This window comes from Lepidochelys kempii, chromosome 7 (assembly GCF_965140265.1).
Source record: "Lepidochelys kempii isolate rLepKem1 chromosome 7, rLepKem1.hap2, whole genome shotgun sequence".
Taxonomy (NCBI): domain Eukaryota; kingdom Metazoa; phylum Chordata; order Testudines; family Cheloniidae; genus Lepidochelys; species Lepidochelys kempii.
Window position 1 is genome coordinate 118,401,421 of NC_133262.1, and position 17,855 is coordinate 118,419,275.

The window sequence follows — 17,855 nt, forward strand, 5'->3', positions numbered from 1 at the left end:
GCTACACAAGATGTCTCTTAACAACAGTAGAACCTCAGAGTTACGGACACCTTGGGAATGGAGGTTGTCCGTAACTCTGAAATGTTTTGCAAAAAGAAGAGGAGTACTTGTGGCACCTTAGAGACTAACCAATTTATTTGAGCATGAGCTTTCGAGCTCACGAAAGCTCATGCTCAAATAAATTGGTTAGTCTCTAAGGTGCCACAAGTACTCCTTTTCTTTTTGCGAATACAGACTAACACGGCTGTTACTCTGAAATCTGAAATGTTTGTAACTCTCAACAAAGTTTGGGATCCTGATCCAGCAGCTGATCGTCCAGGCCAGGTTTCAGCAGCAGCTGAGCTCCCTACTCAGCACTTGCATGAGTTTGCAGTGTGTGTGTGTGTCCTCCTGGGTGATGGGGTAAAAACAGCATGTCCCCCTCCCGGCAGGAAGGAAGGGATGAAAGTAGTGCAGACCCCAGTGCTGTCCTGTTCTGCTGGCTCCAGCTGCCTTGGGCTGGCAGCCCCAGCATCTTGCTGTAAGTGGCTGCCCCGTGCATAGGGGTGGGGGTGAGAACAGGGACAAGCAGCCCAGGTGTGCCCACCTTTAAGATGCAATACAGTATTTGCTTTTAAAAAATGTTTTGGTCTCTGCTGCTGCCTGACTGGTTACTTCCAGTTTCACTTGGTGTCCAGTTGACAGGTCAGTCCATAACTCTGGGGTCCGTACCTTTGAGGTTCTACCGTAGGTCTCTTTCTCATCTTTGTGGGCCCACCACTAGAGGGCATCATCATCATATTCACACACAATAATAGGAGGTTTACGTGGGACGCCCAGGAGCTAAGCCTACACCTCTTTCTATGCGAGGACAATGGGACCATTTGTGTTAGTACATTGTACTTGTGTCAGTAAAGGGTGAAGGATCTGGCCCAGAAATCCTTAATTTAAAGCAAAACTCAGCATAGTTAATCAAACCATAAGGTATGATTAGGTTGCCTGACAGAGATTTTTGATCCCTAAGCAAAATGTTGGAAGGTATCCCAAACCTCATGCTTTGGAATTTAAGCCACTCTCTACTTTTTAGCGGTTAGAATGAGGCCTTAATGGGGGGCAGATTAGCCCACATTGGCCTTCTTCTGGGTTCTTACATCTTCTTCTGGTACTGACCACCATGGAAGACAAGATTCTGGCTGAAAAGGACCTCTGCTCCATTCCAGGCTGGTGGTTCCCATGCTCAGGAATCCCAGTGGAAGGCAAGTATCAGGGGTAGCCGTGTTAGTCTGTATCCACAAAAACAACAAAGAGTCCAGTGGCACCTTAAAAACTAACAGATTTATGTGAGCATAAGCTTTTCGTTTTACGTCTGCATCTGTAATTTTCACTCCATGCATCTAAAGAAGTAGGGTTTTTACCCATGAAAGCTTATGCTCAAATAAATCTGTTAGTCTTTAAGGTGCCACTGGATTCCTTGTTGTTCCAGTGGAAGGCAATCACTCTTTCTGCCACATACTGCAGATATCCTCCTGTATCTAAAAGTATTTTGGCTGGCATATCAGCCCCCTCACCAGCTTTGCCGCCCAGTGGAAGAAGGCACTGTAAAATGTTACAGCAACACTGAACAGGGAAAGGTCCGCTCAGTATACAGCATCTGCAAGCACTTCTCATGTCAGTTTAGCCAAATGCTTTAACAATTCGTTCAATTATGTTAAGCACCCATTAAAGGAATCCTAAACCCTCCCTTGGGTCATTTCAGTTCTAGGAGATTGTAATTGTTTCAGACTAACCATGATTTCTTCTTTTGCCTCCAGGTGATTCTAATTCTGACCAAGCTGTATGACTACAGCCTGGGGAGCATCACCGAGAGCTCGCTTTGGAGGTATGTAGATAAATTGAAAGAATAATTATCGTCTTACTTAAACACGAACACTCCGGTACAGTTCTTTTATTGAATTTAATTGGATTTTTTACATGCTGGAAGGTTCACAGCTAAGCTCTTTCTTGCACTCTCGCTCTTTCTCCCTTTTAGTCCTCTGTTCTCTCATTCTTGGGGATGATGGGACTGAGGTCTGATTGTCTTGTTCAACTAGCTAGATAATGCATTTTATGTAAATGTCACTTAGGGTTTTCTTTGTTTTGTGTTGTTTTACACACAATCCTGTTCAGAATTAATAAACCAATTGATCAAAACCCAACCAACAACCCTCCTGTTTTGATCTGTAACCCTTGAATTTCAGTTTGCAATGGCAAGAGCTCCATCCCACAAAGCTGCCCCAGTGATCCTAGAGTAGAACCACAGAGTTTGGGACACCTCGGGAATGGAGGTTGTTCGTCACTCTGAAATGTTTGTGACTCTGAACAAAACGCTCTTGTAGAGGTTTATGATAGACCAGGCACATTATGCAGGTTGAAATGAAGTTGTCTGCCTACACTTACTGCTTGACTGCGAGTGTTGTTTAGTGGTTAGAGCAGATGGCCTGTTAGTCAAGACTCCTGGGTTCCCAGTTCTCTGGTTGTATTATAGTAACTCTTGCTGAGGTCAACAGAAGTTGCTCATATGCTGTGAGGGAAGAGAAAAGCAGTAAGCCCCTGAATTGTTTCCCAAAGTTGTTACTGACATGCTCTGTGTGCATGAGCAAGCTGCTGCTGCCTCAGTTTACTCTTTTGTAAGAAGGGTACAGGCATATTTATCTACCTCACAGGAGTGTAGTCTTTTCGGAGGGTTAATTAGTTAAGGGCATATGCTACCTTATTTCCACCTGCTGAACTCTTATGGGCAATTCATGAGTTTTGTGCAGTGATCACAGCTAAAGCCCTCTCTTGGGCTCCTGATGCACGTGCTTAACTTGAAGCTCATGAGCGATCCTGCTGTCTCCATTGTTGTTGTCACTCTCACATGCACATTGAGGACCTGCGTCAGATTTTTCAGCCTCTGAGTTATCTGGGAATGCTTCCCATTGACTTCAGTGGGCTTCAGCTTGACCCTCAAGTTTGTCAATTGCTTCGAGAGCCTCAGAGGAAGAATTTCAGAGTAACAGCCGTGTTAGTCTGTATTTGCAAAAAGAAAAGGAGTACTTGTGGCACCTTAGAGACTAACCAATTTATTTGAGCATAAGCTTTCGTGAGCTACAGCTCACTTCATTGGATGCATACTGTGGAAAGTACAGAAGACGTTTTTATACACATAAACCATGAAAAAATGGGTGATTATCACTACAAAAGGTTTTCTCTCCCCCCACCCCACTCTCCTACTGGTAATAGCTTATGTAAAGTGATCACTCTGCTTACAATGTGTATGATAATCAAGGTGGGCCATTTCCAGCACAAATCCAGGTTTTCTCCCCCCCTCCCCCAACACCCCCCAAAAAAAAAACATTCTTCAGAGGAAGAATGTTCATATGAGTGTCAAGTATGGGTTTTTTCTATTTTCTTCTCCTCTCTTTCCTGGTGAAATCCATTTTATTTGCTTCACCGGCGGCCATGAGTGAGGATCCTTGTGATGGTCCCATTGGAGGTCTCCCATTTTTGGTGTAATAGGGGAGAAAATGATGGAAGGGCACTTATTATTTAAAGCATCTCACACACTTGTTTAAAAAAATCAAGGAAAATAGAAATAAGAAGGAGGAAAAAAATATCCTTCATTTCTCTGATTTGTTTGATTCCGTGAGAGCTGATGTTGGCCAGTGAAAGACCACACTATCCCTGGTTTACTTTGCTCTCACACATTGGTGACTGTTTCCAAAAGATAGAGGAGAAAGGGAGGTCTTTCTGTATCTACACACAACCTAGGAAAAGTGTCTTCTCTGTGATACATGGCATACAAATAACACACTTCATATTAAGGGTACATTAATAAAGTGCTGGAAAATGATTAGCTGTTGTTTATAAGTAGAGCTGTTTATGAGTAGTTTGTGTTATAACTGGTCAGAAGTAGAGCTATGTGGATTACTGATGTTTTGGTTCACTCACAGTTCTGAAAAACTGAACACAAATTGGATTGGGTCGACCTGAAACCATTTTTCTTTTTAAATATTCAGCTAAATGAAAAGTCAAAAAATTGCTATGGGTCAAACGAAGTGAAAGATTTTCATTAATAAGATGCAAAGAAATTTCAAAACAAAAGGAATTTTGAATTTAAAAAAATGAAACTTAAAAAATGTCAAAACAAAACATTGAGGTTTTTTTTCAGATTGTTCAAGTATTTTTTTCAACCAAAACAATTCAGAGAAATTAACATGAATTTGCAAAATGTGTTTTGATGTTAAAAAACCTTTGGCTGAAAAATTTTGCCCAGTTCTAGTTATAAACTCGGCAGTCAAAGATGTTATCGATGGTCATGAGCAGTCTATTGACCAGTTGGGCTCTATAGCAATCTATAACACACACCGCCTACTGATCATAGCATACAGATTTACTTTCTTTATAAAGATACTAATATTGGACAGGATGGCATTTCTTTTGAATTCCTCAGCCAATTTAACTTCAGTCCCATCCTATTTCTGCAGTGATAATGAATGGAGCGTGTCACAAATCCAGTGAGTAAAAAAGTTACTGGCAGCTGACTTGTGTATGTGAGAAAAACAGCAAAAGGGAGAGGCAAGGAAATAGGGTGAAGATCTTGGAAGTTAAGCTTCAGGCCTGGTCTACACTTAATTATTAGATCTACCTAGCTATGTCGCTCAGGGCTGTGACAAATTTTGCTTCCTGAGTGCTGTAGTAAAGTCAGCCTAAAGCCTGGTTGTAGATGCAGCTAGGTCGACGGAAGAATTCTTGCTGTCAACCTATCTGCCCCCTGTCAAGGACGTGGATTAGCTACATTGATGGAAAAACCCCTCCGTCAAGGTAGGAAGTGTCTACAATACGGCCCTACAGCTGCAGTGCTGTAGCTGTCCCACTCTAGCGGCTGTAGTGTAGACATACCCTTAGTGGATCAATAGACTCTTGGTGGCAAGTGAGATGCTGCGTCTGAAGCAAGCGAATGACATTTCTTGCCGGCTGGACCTGGCATTAACTACACCCTAATCCTCTCGATAGATTTTTTTTCCCCACCATTCTTGGGTTGTATTTATTTATTTTATTCAGTCAAGAAAGAGAAAAGAGGGAGAAGCAAAGATTATCTCATGCTGAGCAATTATTTGAGGTTTTATTTTTCTTCCTCTCCCAGTTATCTCTTGGCTCACAAAGAGGATTACACTTTGAGACTTGGGAGAAGATCGTGATTTTTACTACAGGAGCAAGATAAGCTTAGGTCTGAGATAAATAAAATAACAGATATAGAGAATAACAGAAATAGAGTCTGTGAGGAATGAGGGGAAATAATCTTCTCCCTTTTCTTTTTTTGTTGTGATCGGAGTTCTGGTGGGCCCTGCGTTGAACCTTTCCTTCAGGGCCTGAAGAGGAAACACAGCTAACTGCATGCCATTAGCCCCAGCCCGCAAACATTTAGGCATATGCTTTACTTTATTCCCTTGAACCGTCCCATTGAAATCAGTGGGACGACTTCTGATAAGAATCCCTATCTTTTGTATAGTGCCTTTCATCAGTAGATCTCAAAGGGCTTTTCAAAGGAGCTCAGTACCATTATCCGCATTTTACAGATGGCATAGAGAGGGAAAGTGACTTGGCCAAGGTTTTCACTAACAAGGTCAGCTCCCAGACTGCTGCGCTGGGCATCACAAAATGGGGAAGAGATGGCCAGCCCTCTGTGGAGATAGAGGTGGTTAGAAAAGCTGGACGTGCACAAGTCCATGGGGCCGGACGAGTTGCATCCGAGAGTGCTGAAGGAATTGGCGGCTGTGATTGCAGAGCCATTGGCCATTATCTTTGAAAACTCGTGGCGAACGGGGGAAGTCCCGGATGACTGGAAAAAGGCTAATGTAGTGCCAATCTTTAAAAAAGGGAAGAAGGAGGATCCAGGGAACTACAGGCCAGTCAGCCTCACCTCAGTCCCTGGAAAAATCATGGAGCAGGTCCTCAAAGAATCAATCCTGAAGCACTTGCATGAGAGGAAAGTGATCAGGAACAGCCAGCATGGATTCACCAAGGGAAGGTCATGCCTGACTAATCTAATCGCCTTTTATGATGAGATTACTGGTTCTGTGGATGAAGGGAAAGCAGTGGATGTATTGTTTCTTGACTTTAGCAAAGCTTTTGACACGGTCTCCCACAGTATTCTTGTCAGCAAGTTAAGGAAGTATGGGCTGGATGAATGCACTATAAGGTGGGTAGAAAACTGGCTAGATTGTCGGGCTCAACGGGTAGTGATCAATGACTCCATGTCTAGTTGGCAGGCGGTATCAAGTGGAGTGCCCCAAGGGTCGGTCCTGGGGCCGGTTTTGTTCAATATCTTCATAAATGATCTGGAGGATGGTGTGGATTGCACTCTCAGCAAATTTGCGGATGATACTAAACTGGGAGGAGTGGTAGATACGCTGGAGGGGAGGGATAGGATACAGAAGGACCTAGACAAATTGGAGGATTGGGCCAAAAGAAATCTGATGAGGTTCAATAAGGATAAGTGCAGGGTCCTGCACTTAGGATGGAAGAATCCAATGCACCGCTACAGACTAGGGACCGAATGGCTAGGCAGCAATTCTGCGGAAAAGGACCTAGGGGTGACAGTGGACGAGAAGCTGGATATGAGTCAGCAGTGTGCCCTTGTTGCCAAGAAGGCCAATGGCATTTTGGGATGTATAAGTAGGGGCATAGCGAGCAGATCGAGGGACGTGATCGTTCCCCTCTATTCGACATTGGTGAGGCCTCATCTGGAGTACTGTGTCCAGTTTTGGGCCCCACACTACAAGAAGGATGTGGATAAATTGGAGAGAGTCCAGCGAAGGGCAACAAAAATGATTAGCAGTCTAGAACACATGACTTATGAGGAGAGGCTAAGGGAGCTGGGATTGTTTAGCCTGCAGAAGAGAAGAATGAGGGGGGATTTGATAGCTGCTTTCAACTACCTGAAAGGGGGTTCCAAAGAGGATGGCTCTAGACTGTTCTCAATGGTAGCAGATGACAGAACGAGGAGTAATGGTCTCAAGTTGCAGTGGGGGAGGTTTAGATTGGATATTAGGAAAAACTTTTTCACTAAAAGGGTGGTGAAACACTGGAATGCGTTACCTAGGGAGGTGGTAGAATCTCCTTCCTTGGAGGTTTTTAAGGTCAGGCTTGACAAAGCCCTGGCTGGGATGATTTAACTGGGAATTGGTCCTGCTTCGAGCAGGGGGTTGGACTAGATGACCTTCAGGGGTCCCTTCCAACCCTGATATTCTATGATTCTATGATTGATTCTATGATTCTATGCAGTGGGCCAGTGACACAGCTAGGATCAGAACTCAGGTATCCTGAATCCTAGTCACTGCTCTGTCCACTAGGCCGTGCCGCCTCTGTTGAAGCACACGTGTAAACAGTTGCAAGATTAAGGCACGCTGTCAGACATGACAGGCATCCAATTTATCCCACTCACTTCTCCGACAAATTACATTTACTGCTTTAAATTGTCCCCAAGATAGTACCCCCATCTCCACCTGCCTTATCCCCCCAAAATCGATTAGTCATGCAAGACAAGGGCTGCAAAAGTCTCAGTATCTCAGATCTTACCTACACCAATGTTTGGTCAACAAAGAGTATACAGTCATTGAAGTCATTAGGGTTACACCAGTGTAAAATGGGCGTAAATGAAATCAGGCTCTTGATCTTCTAACTAGGAAGGAATGCGAGCAGCATGGCCTTGTGCATTGAACTTGGGAACTCCTTTATTCAAATCCCAGCTCTGCTTCTGCCTTGCCATGTAGCTTCAGGCAAATGTAAAATGGGGATATTAATCACCATATTTCTAGACATCTTTTGAGGGTTAGATGATTTATGTTTGCTATGGTTTGAAAATCTAAAATGATATGTACGGAATAACTAAAATTATTACAGTGGTTAAAGAAATATAGAGAGTTTCAGAATTCCCGGATTCTGTTTCCAGATTTGTCACGAACTTCTTGGGTGATCTTGAGCAAGAGTCTCTTAACCTCTCTATCTATCAGTTTACTCAGCGGTGAAACAGAAAAAATATTTACCTTCCTCACAGAGTTTGTTAGAAGTCTCAGTGAATTCATGTTTGCAAAGCACCCTGGAGTCCATGGATAAAAAGTAGTAGAAGTGGAAAGCAGTTTATAGTTTAGCTCATCCAGGAATTCTGAAGCATTTAGAGGAGAGGAAAGTGATCAGGAACAGTCAGCATGGATTCACCAAGGGCAAGTCATGCCTGACTAATCTAATTACCTTCTATGATGAGATAACTGGCTCTGTGGATGAGGGGAAAGCAGTGGATGTGTTGTTCCTTGACTTTAGCAAAGCTTTTGGCACGGTCTCCCACAGTATTCTTGCCAGCAAATTAAAGAAGTATGAGATGGATGAATGGACTATAAGGTGGATAGAAAACTGGCTAGATTGTCGGGCTCAACGGGTAGTGATCAATGGCTCCGTGTCTAGTTGGCAGCCAGTATCAAGCGGAGTGCCCCAAGGGTCGGTCCTGGGGCCAGTTTTGTTCAATATCTTCATTAGTAATCTGGAGGATGGCATGGATTTCACCCTCAGCAAGTTTGCGGATGACACTAAACTGGGAGGAAAGGTAGATACGCTGGAGGGGAGGGATAGGATACAGAAGGACCTAGACAAATTAGAGGATTGGGCCAAAAGAAATCTGATGAGGTTCAACAAGGACCAGTGCAGAGTCCTGCACTTAGGATGGAAGAATCCCATGCACCGCTACAGACTAGGGACCGAATGGCTCGGCAGCAGTTCTACAGAAAAGGACCTAGGGGTTACAGTGGACGAGAAGCTGGATATGAATCAACAGTGTGCCCTTGTTGCCAAGAAGGCCAATGGCATTTTGGGATGTATAAGTAGGGACATTGCCAGCAGATCGGGGGATGTGATTGTTCCCCTCTATTCGACATTGGTGAGGCCTCATCTGGAGTACTGTGTCCAGTTTTGGGCCCCACACTACAAGAAGGATGTGGAAAAATTGGAAAACATCCAGTGGCGGGCAACAAAAATGATTAGGGGACTGGAACACATGACTGATGAGGAGAGGTTGAGGGAACTGGGATTCTTTAGTCTGCGGAAGAGAAGAATGAGGGGGGATTTGATAGCTGCTTTCAACTACCTGAAAGGGGGTTCCAAAGTGGATGGATCTCGACTGTTCTCAGTGGTAGCAGATGACAGAACAAGGAGTAATGGTCTCAAGTTGCAGTGGGGGAGGTTTAGGTTGGATATTAGGAAAAACTTTTTCACTCGGAGGGTGGTGAAGCACTGGAATGCGTTACCTAGGGAGGTGGTAGAATCTCCTTCCTTAGAGGTTTTTAAGGTCAGGCTTGACAAAGCCCTGTCTGGGATGATTTAGTTGGGGATTGGTCCTGCTTTGAGCAGGGGGTTGGACTAGATGACCTCCTGAGGTCCCTTCAAACCGGGATATTCTATGATTCTATGATGTTGTGTTTGTAGAGGCATGTGCATGTGTCATCACCATCACCAGGCATCACCCCTTTGCTCTCTCCTCAGTTTGTTTTTGTGAGTCAGCAGAGGAAGGACCAAAACTGACCATGATCAATTTCACCTTCCCTTCCCCTTTTGGATCACATGATGTTGTCTCATTATAGGTGATGTTAAATATCCTCTCTCTGTTTTTAACTGTATGGAGTATACTTGCTACAAACAAGAATTATGTTATACCAGAACACTTTAAAGCTTTGTGATATACACTTGCCTGTTTTGAATGCAACTTCCCAGATACCCCATTATTCCATAAATCAATCTCCTGTGTTTCTCATGCTGGTTCAATGCACTTTTATTTTCCACCTGCTGAGCTGCATTAATAAGGTCGTAACCTGTGGTTTAGAGACATGGCACAAGTTGCAGCTACAGAGGATTAAGGTGTTTTTGCTGGAGAAAGCAGGAGAAACAAATCAATTCAGAAAAGTGACAGAGAAAGACCTTTTATTGAATACATTCTAACTGGCAGTTTTGGGGAAAAGGGACTTGAAAGAGCTATTTGAAATATTTTTATCACTGAATTCAGTACTTCAATTACACTGTGTGACTAAGTTAGTTTCCTTACCCAAATATCAGAGCCGGGGAAATGCTGCCACATATCTCCTAGTGGTTTTCAACATTTTTCATTTGCGGACCCCTAAACAATTTCAAATGGAGGTGCGGACCCCTTTGGAAATTTTAGACATAATCTGCGGACCCCAGTGGTCTGAAAACCACTGTCCTAGGGGAATTCACTTGAATTTAAAAATGAATTTTGTTTTTCCCTCCTGTGAACATTCAAACCCTTGGCTGTCGCTCATGTGAATGCCTGTGGGTTTGAGTTCACATGCTCAGTTTTGCACACAGGACGCTGTATATTTTACACTTTGATCATAGTGGGATCCTTTCCTGAATGGGGCCTCAATAACGACCTCAGGATTGGTTTGCCAACTTCAGTGGGAGCTGAGTGCCCTCCATCTCAGGTTTGGATGCTTTGTGTTCAGCACCCAAGTCCACTAGGGATTTCACAGTTGCTATTGATTTTACATGGAAGGTGATCAGGTACAAAGCTGATGGGCAGCAGAGTAAAACCTTACGATAGAAACCTACAGTCAGTTTCTTGCAACCCTAGTTGATATTAGACAGGGGCTTCCTGGGGTACTTTGCATGCTACCAATGTGAATTTCAGTGATGTTAGCGAAGTCTTATGGACACTGGTATATAACTAGGCTTGGAAGGATTATATTTTTATTGGTAAATGTCAGTAAACATCAATTTCACCATATACACTCAAAATGATGAAAAACATATTTCCATCAATAATAATTGAAATTTACAGATAGCTAAAGTAAGAAAAATGCTGCTTAAGAATTTATTAGAGTTTGATTTAAGGATTTCTATTACTTTGTATATTTTGACTTGTGATGTTGACAATTTGTGTTATAAAGCTTTAACTTTTTGAATCTTGACATCTACAGTCATTAAATAATTAGTGTCTGACCACCAATATAATAAATATTGATATTAGCCATCAGAATTACAAAACAATAAAAACTGAATTTTGCCAAGCCTACCTACAACTTCCAGCAGATGCTTTCATATGCTGTGATTCAGCAAAGCACTTAAGCATGTGCTGAAGTCCCAATGACTTCACTGCTTCAGCACTTTGCTGAATCAGGGCCATATAAACACAGGCCTCTTCCACAACTGAATTCTCTGGTCCTGATTCTGACCTCGCTTACATTTAAGCCAATGGATTTACACCATGGGGTGAGTGAGAGGAAAATCGAGCCCGCAACCTTTGAGATGTGACTTGGTTTAGAATTTCATCTAGTGCCTTCTGCATCACCTGGTTTGCGTGGATAAAATAATCAGCATTAATGAAGATGCAAATTTATTATGCACATTAAAAGTGTGTTCTCTGTAGCATCCAGTCATGAAATGTAGTAGTGCAACCATGTAAATCAAAACCCCCCTGATCCCATTGCAGTGCGAAAGCCAATATGTAAATCATGATTATGAATATGAATGTTGACATATATTATCAATATACTGTAAATAACAGATGTACGATGTTCATGCTGCTTCACAGAGATCTATGGCCATGTCTACACTACCCACTGGATTGGCGGGTAGTGATCGATCTATCGGGGATCGATTTATCGTGTCTAGATGCGATAAATTGATCCCCGATCGCTCTGCCATCGACTCCGGAACTCCATCACGGCGAGAGGTGGAAGCGGAGTCGACGGGGGAGTGGCGGCTGTCGATCCTGTGCCGTGAGGACGCGAAGTAAGTGATTCAAAGTTGACCTAAGATGCGTCGACTTCAGCTATACTATTCTCGTAGATGAAGTTGCGTATCTTAGATCGATCCCACCTCCACCCCCCAGTGTAGACCAGGCCTATAACACTTTAAATGGGGTTTGTCAGTTGTTCTTCTGCTTTATAAAAGGGCTAATAAAAGGAGGAATCTGTCCATGTGGTATCCAATCAATGCGGGTGTCCCTACACAACTTCATGGCGTGCAGTTGAACAGCACATAGTACAGGCCCAATGGGGCAAAATGTTCCTTGGTATAACTCAATTGAAGTCAGTATTATTTTATACACATTCACACACTGGGCCAGATTCAGAGATGATGCATAAGGTATAAGGTATACAATGGTTAGTGGTTCTCAAGAAGCCTAAAGGTGGAGGAATGTACTGTTACAGTTCAGGGCAACAGTTCAGCGGGGGCCCACACTCTCAGGCTTCCAGCTCCCCAGCCTTCACCTCTTATGCCCTGCTTTCTGGGGTTTTTCCAGGCTGCATTCAGTTCCCTGCCTACACTGTGTTATTTACCAGCAAAAGACACCACCTAAAGAGGCCTGTGTCTATGCTTTGCTTAGTCTTCAAAGCCTATAAACAGTTGCAATTGCCCAATGTTCTAAGTTACCCCACACAGCTCTTTCTAAGCAAGCACATTTCTTCACAACCTGAAAGCATTACAGAGAAAACTTTAAAAACAACAGAAGAACCTACATATGTGCTAAGACGCTTACCGGAGATCACCCCCTGATTCCAGCTGGGGCTCTGGCCAGTGAACAGTTCTTCAAACACCACGCAGGGGTTTTCCTGTGGATACAAGTTCATGACACCTCTTGCTCAGAACTAGAACACCCATGAATCTGTGAGTTACTCCCATATGCTGTTTGGCCCTTTTGATCCTGGGATTAGGTATTTCCAGACAAAGGTCCCCTCCCCAAGGCAAAGCTTCAGAAGATATTGGGTCCAGAGGTATTTGCGTTCTCCCCCTCCCAAGTATTTCCTTGGAAACCTGCACAATTAACAGTTCATTCTTGTCTTAGCCCATTGTTAAAAAGAGTCCTTCGAAGTGCGTAACTCTTCCCCAGGTTTACATTAGTCATATTTCCTAGACAAGTTACATAAAATCCCAAAATAACGCACATACACTCAGTAAGGTTTGTCCAGTATATTGCAGGAAATGGCCATACCTGTCATATGTACACCTTATGTAGCAACCTGCATGGAACATTGGGTGAGAAGCACAGGTTGTGGGAGGGAAGAGTTTGTAGGAGGCACCAGGGACTCAGTTCATGTGCATATGGATCCTACAACCTGAGCCACTTCCTCCATGATCCATGCAGGTTGTTATACGTGAGGTCCTGATTCTCCACTGCTTCGCATGTTATGATGTCATTTACACTCAGGAAAAGGGGATGTAAAACTTTACTATCTTTCTTTGGGGAGGAGTTACACCCCCTTTGTACTTGCTTTGCACAGATCCAAAAAAGGAAAGAACACATACAGGGCTAGATCCTCAGCTGGTGTAAATCGGCATTGCTCTACTGAAGTTAATGGAGCTGCCCTGATTTATGTCAGCTGAGGATCTGTCTTGTAAAGTCTCCCAGAGAGAGACACTCACTCTAACATTTTTCATCCTGTTCTATTGCTGTTAATGGAAGTCTTGCCATTGATTTAATTGGAAACAGGATCAAGCCTCAGAACCAAACACAAAATGGCAACTGTCCTTGCAGCTGGCAGGGAGACTCCTTAAAATTTAAAGGTATAGCACACATAAAACAGAACAACATTTTTTCCCAGTTACATAGCTTCATAAAACACAGGCCCACACCAAAGTCTTGGATCTAACTTTTCCCCCACCGACACCCCAAAATAATAATGAAAAACACTTTGGGACTGTTTGAAATACAAGCATATACCTGGATCTTAAGTTTGCCCATGGTTCCTATCTTTGTAATAGAACAAAACCTCAGATTCAAAATGATCCTGAAATCTTGATCCAGATTTTGGAGCTTTCATAGTTTCTTAGCGTTTAAGGCCAGAAAGGATCATTGGATCATCTAGTCTAGTCTCCTGGATATCTCAAGCCACTAAATTTTACCAAAATACCCCTATGTTGAACCCAATGATTTTAGCTGGACTAAAATATTTCAGTCCTCAGAAGACTGAACTGTTGTGTCCCATGGACAGAGAATAGAGAAATTCCGGTGCTGCCAATGCCCAAGACTCAGGCGACGGCAGGGAATTGGTTAAGTGAGATATGCCCAGATGTTCCCACTAGGTGATCCATGTCTAAGGGATGATGAAAAAAAACCCCCTGGTTCCTGACAATCTGATTTTCGTAAAAGTTCTTTCCCGACCCCTCATATGATGGGTGCTCCAACCTTTCAGTGCTGTGGTCCAGACGTTCGTATTGAAGCATCTCCATCAGCCATATGCAGAAATACATACCATACAAAATGTCATCCTCCATGCAGTGTGACCTCGCACCTATAGCATGTGCAAGGTCATGTGCGGAGGACACCATTTTGCTCTATAAAATGGCATCCACCACGCAATGTGACCTCACGTATATGGTGTGTGTGAAGTTACGCTACATGGATGAAGCCATTTTGTAGAGCAGGTCTGCTGGGGTGAGAGGGAAGATGTGTTCAGGGGCTGGACAGAATCATCCCGTGCCCTGGATCTGTCCTGGGAGCTGCCCGGTTGGATGTGCCGCCAATCTTTATTGCAAACATAAAACCAGAGAGGTTTTGCACAACTCTGCTCACTCGCTAATGAACTTGTAGGGAGATAGCTGCACGTAGGGACAGCATGTGAATGGGCAGAATGCTACGACCTGTTGCTGAGTGACTTGTATTCAGTTTTAAAAGCCTGCTACTAAAGCCGTTATTAAAACTGAAATGTTCAAACACATGTACGCTGCTGCTGTGCTCTTCGAGGAGGGGATGGAGAGACAGCGGAAGATTGGGTGCTGCAAATAACTTGTATTCAAACATTCAGTGGCTCTGCCACACATTTTTGCAGTGTAAGCTGGTGACTGTTTACTCTAAAGCATAATAGCTCAGTTCAAACTGACCTTTGTCTCATGATTTTCTAACCATCCAGTCTGAACCCTTTTATTCATTAATTTCCTGAAAGCCTTTCTCCAGTAATGGCTCATTTCTTCCCCGCTCTCAAAATTCTTAGTTGAAGAATTTTAATGACCACATGCAATTTAGTCTCATCCATCTTGCTGCCATCTCGTTGTCTGAGTGCTCTTTGCTGAGTCCCTGCGCTTGCCTGGGAAACTTGCTGTCTGGATTTGAAACTCTCCCAGGAAAGTGGTGGCTAGCGGACTATCAGGGATGCCATTTGGCTTTCTGCACATTTGTCGTGCTATACACTGCCGGGGAGTTGAGAAATAAACCTCAGTGCTTGGAACACGAAGCAACTCTTGTTCGTGGGAATGTCCAGACTGGTGCCTCACTGGGAATATACCAGATGTTATATCAGAGCCTGTCACTCTTGGTCTGTATTTGGGAATAGTTCCAAATCAGCAATCACTGGGTCAGCAACTGGTATATTCCAGCCACGCCACAAGTCCCAAGCAAAGCTGTGATTTGCATTGGTCGAGCTTACCCTGGTTGCAAGTGAAGGGAAATTTCAACCAGTGCAAATCACAGCTTTGCCTTTCTTGGCCATGCTGGCAAGAGTACCGGTTTCTGTGGAGTCTCTGCCAATTCCACTGTCGCTCTGCCTATGAGAGTAGTTTTGATCAAGCACTTCTCCATTTCACCAACAAGCATTGTCACACTCTGCCTCACGCTGCCCCTTACAGGTAGAAAAGCTCCCTGTCCAAATCCATAAAGCCACCACCATGGGCTGCAGGTATGGCAGGTCAGGAGAGGCTGAACCTCCCCGAACAGCCAGGCATGGCCCTGTCCATGCTTTGCCCCGGGGCTCCCTCCTGCTTCCTGCTCTTCCCCAGTGGCCCCAACCCAGACTGTTCCTCTTCCCTGAAGTAGGCTAGAGCAGGCTGGCCTGTGGCCTGGGACTCAGGGCAGCCGGAGCCAGTGCTCGGGCCACCCAGGATTGGGGGCGCTGTGGCCACCCGGTGCTCCGGGACTGGGGCCACTGGGACTGCGCTGCCTGGCACTCAGGGACTGGGAGCTCTAGGGCTTCTCCGCCTGGCACACCAGGGCTGGGAGTGCTCTGGGGCTGGGGGCGCTTTGCTGGGCCGACTGGGGCAGTCCAGGGCTGGGGTGGGAAGGCCAGCGGCCACGGTGCGGGGCTTGGGGCTCCGGCAGGGGGAGGCAAAGGCAGAAGGAGTGGGAGAAGGCATGGGGGAGGGGGAGAGGGAGGGCCAGGGCCTCAGGCAGAAGGGGCAGGTACAGGGGCTAACCTCCCCGAATGGTGGTTCACATGCCGCCCATTGCCACCACCTTGTCCTCCTTCGAGTCCTCCCTCAAAACTCACCTTTCCTGTCATTCATAGAGTAAGGTACAACCTACTTTAGGCAGGTGGAGAGCTGTGATTGCCACTGCTGCCTGGCTAAGAGTCATGCACATCCTGTTGTGTTTGTTATCCCACCTTCTCACCCTGCTGCATTTGTCTCCTCTACGTGTTCGTACCTTGCCTGTTAGATGGTAAGGTCTTTAGGGCAAGGGGGAGTCATTTACCATATATTGATACAGTGCCCAGCCCAATGGGCCATGAGGTATTACCACAAGATGAATGCTAAATAATAACAACAGACAAAAGCCTTTGTCAGTCCAAATCAGATACTTCCTGCAGAGCTGGACTGTACTGCTGTCGCAGGGTAGTTGGCTCCTGAGGGAGTCAGGCACTCACTCCGCTTACCTAGGACAGACTCTGCTGAGGAGAATGAACTGACCCCGAGCCACCTGTGAGGAGTTAGTTGCCTAGATGGCTGGGTGCTGTTAATTAGCTAACAAACACCTGGGCCTAATCAAGAGTTCTGAGGGCTCACTTAGGAAGCCCCAGAACACAGAAAGCTTCTGAGAGGGACTTTTGAGGGGAACTGGTTAGGGGGACTCAACAGCAAAGATATCTCCTGGAGGGAAGCGGTTCCAAAAAGGGAGAGCTTTGAGTGCTCTGTAAGTTGAGGTCTTTAAATCTGATTTGAGGACTTCAGTAACTCAGCCAGAGGTTAGGAGTCTGGAGTGGGTGGGTGAGTGTCTGTGATCTGCAATGTGCAGGAAGTCAGACTAGATCAGGGGTGGCCAGACTGAGAAGGAGCCAGAATTTACCAATGTACATTGCCAAAGAACCACAGTAATACATCAGCAGCACCCATCAGCTCCCGTTCCCAGCACCTCCCACCCACTGGCAGCCCTGCCGATCAGCGTCTCCCCACACCTCCCAATCACCTGTTTTGTAGCATGCAGGAGGCTGGGCGGGGGGTGGAGGAGCGAGGGCAGACCAGGCTCAGGGGAGGGGGCGGGAAGGGGTGGACTGGGGGCAGGGCTTGTGGCAGAGCCAGGGGTTGAGCAGTGAGCACCCCCCGGCACATTGGAAAGTTAGTGCATGTAACTCCAGCCCCGGAGTCGGTGTCTATACAAGGAGCCGCATATTTACTTCTGAAGAGCCATATGTGGCTTCGGAGTCACAGGTTGGCCACTCCTGGACTAGATGATCATGGTAGTCCCTTCTGACCGTAAAGTCTATGAGTGCCAAACCCCTAGGGAACCTGATCCCAGTGAAAGGACCTTAGCAGGCAGTGGCGGACATTCTGCATTGCAGTGGTTACAATATGCCACCCCACAGGTCAGCGGCAGGGGTGTGACGGTTACAGGGATCCTGATTCCACAGTTGGAACCCTTCCCTGGGTGATGGTAAGGGGCCCGACGCAGGTGGGGGGCCGTTGAACGAGAGGGTCTTTCTGGTAAAGAGCCTGACAGAGGGGACTTTTCACTGAAAAGTCAGATTTTCCATGGAAGCTTTCTTTTTCTCTGAAACTATGGAAAAAGAACACATCTGCCTACCAGCTGTATCTCTGTGTCCTCCGCCTGCAGAAAGTGGCAGGAAATCTTTTGGGAAGATGCT

The 17,855-nt window shown here is 45.2% G+C and overlaps 1 protein-coding gene across 1 annotated transcript in view; it reads left to right on the forward strand.

Annotated features, from left to right (window-relative positions):
- SORCS1 (sortilin related VPS10 domain containing receptor 1) overlaps nt 1-17,855 on the forward strand; it is a 424,169-nt gene that overhangs the window by 129,147 nt on the left and 277,167 nt on the right. Inside the window, exon 2 of the mRNA XM_073354427.1 lies at nt 1,791-1,858. Within this exon, the coding sequence (XP_073210528.1) occupies nt 1,791-1,858 (68 nt within the window). The remainder of the gene's footprint in view (nt 1-1,790; nt 1,859-17,855) is intronic.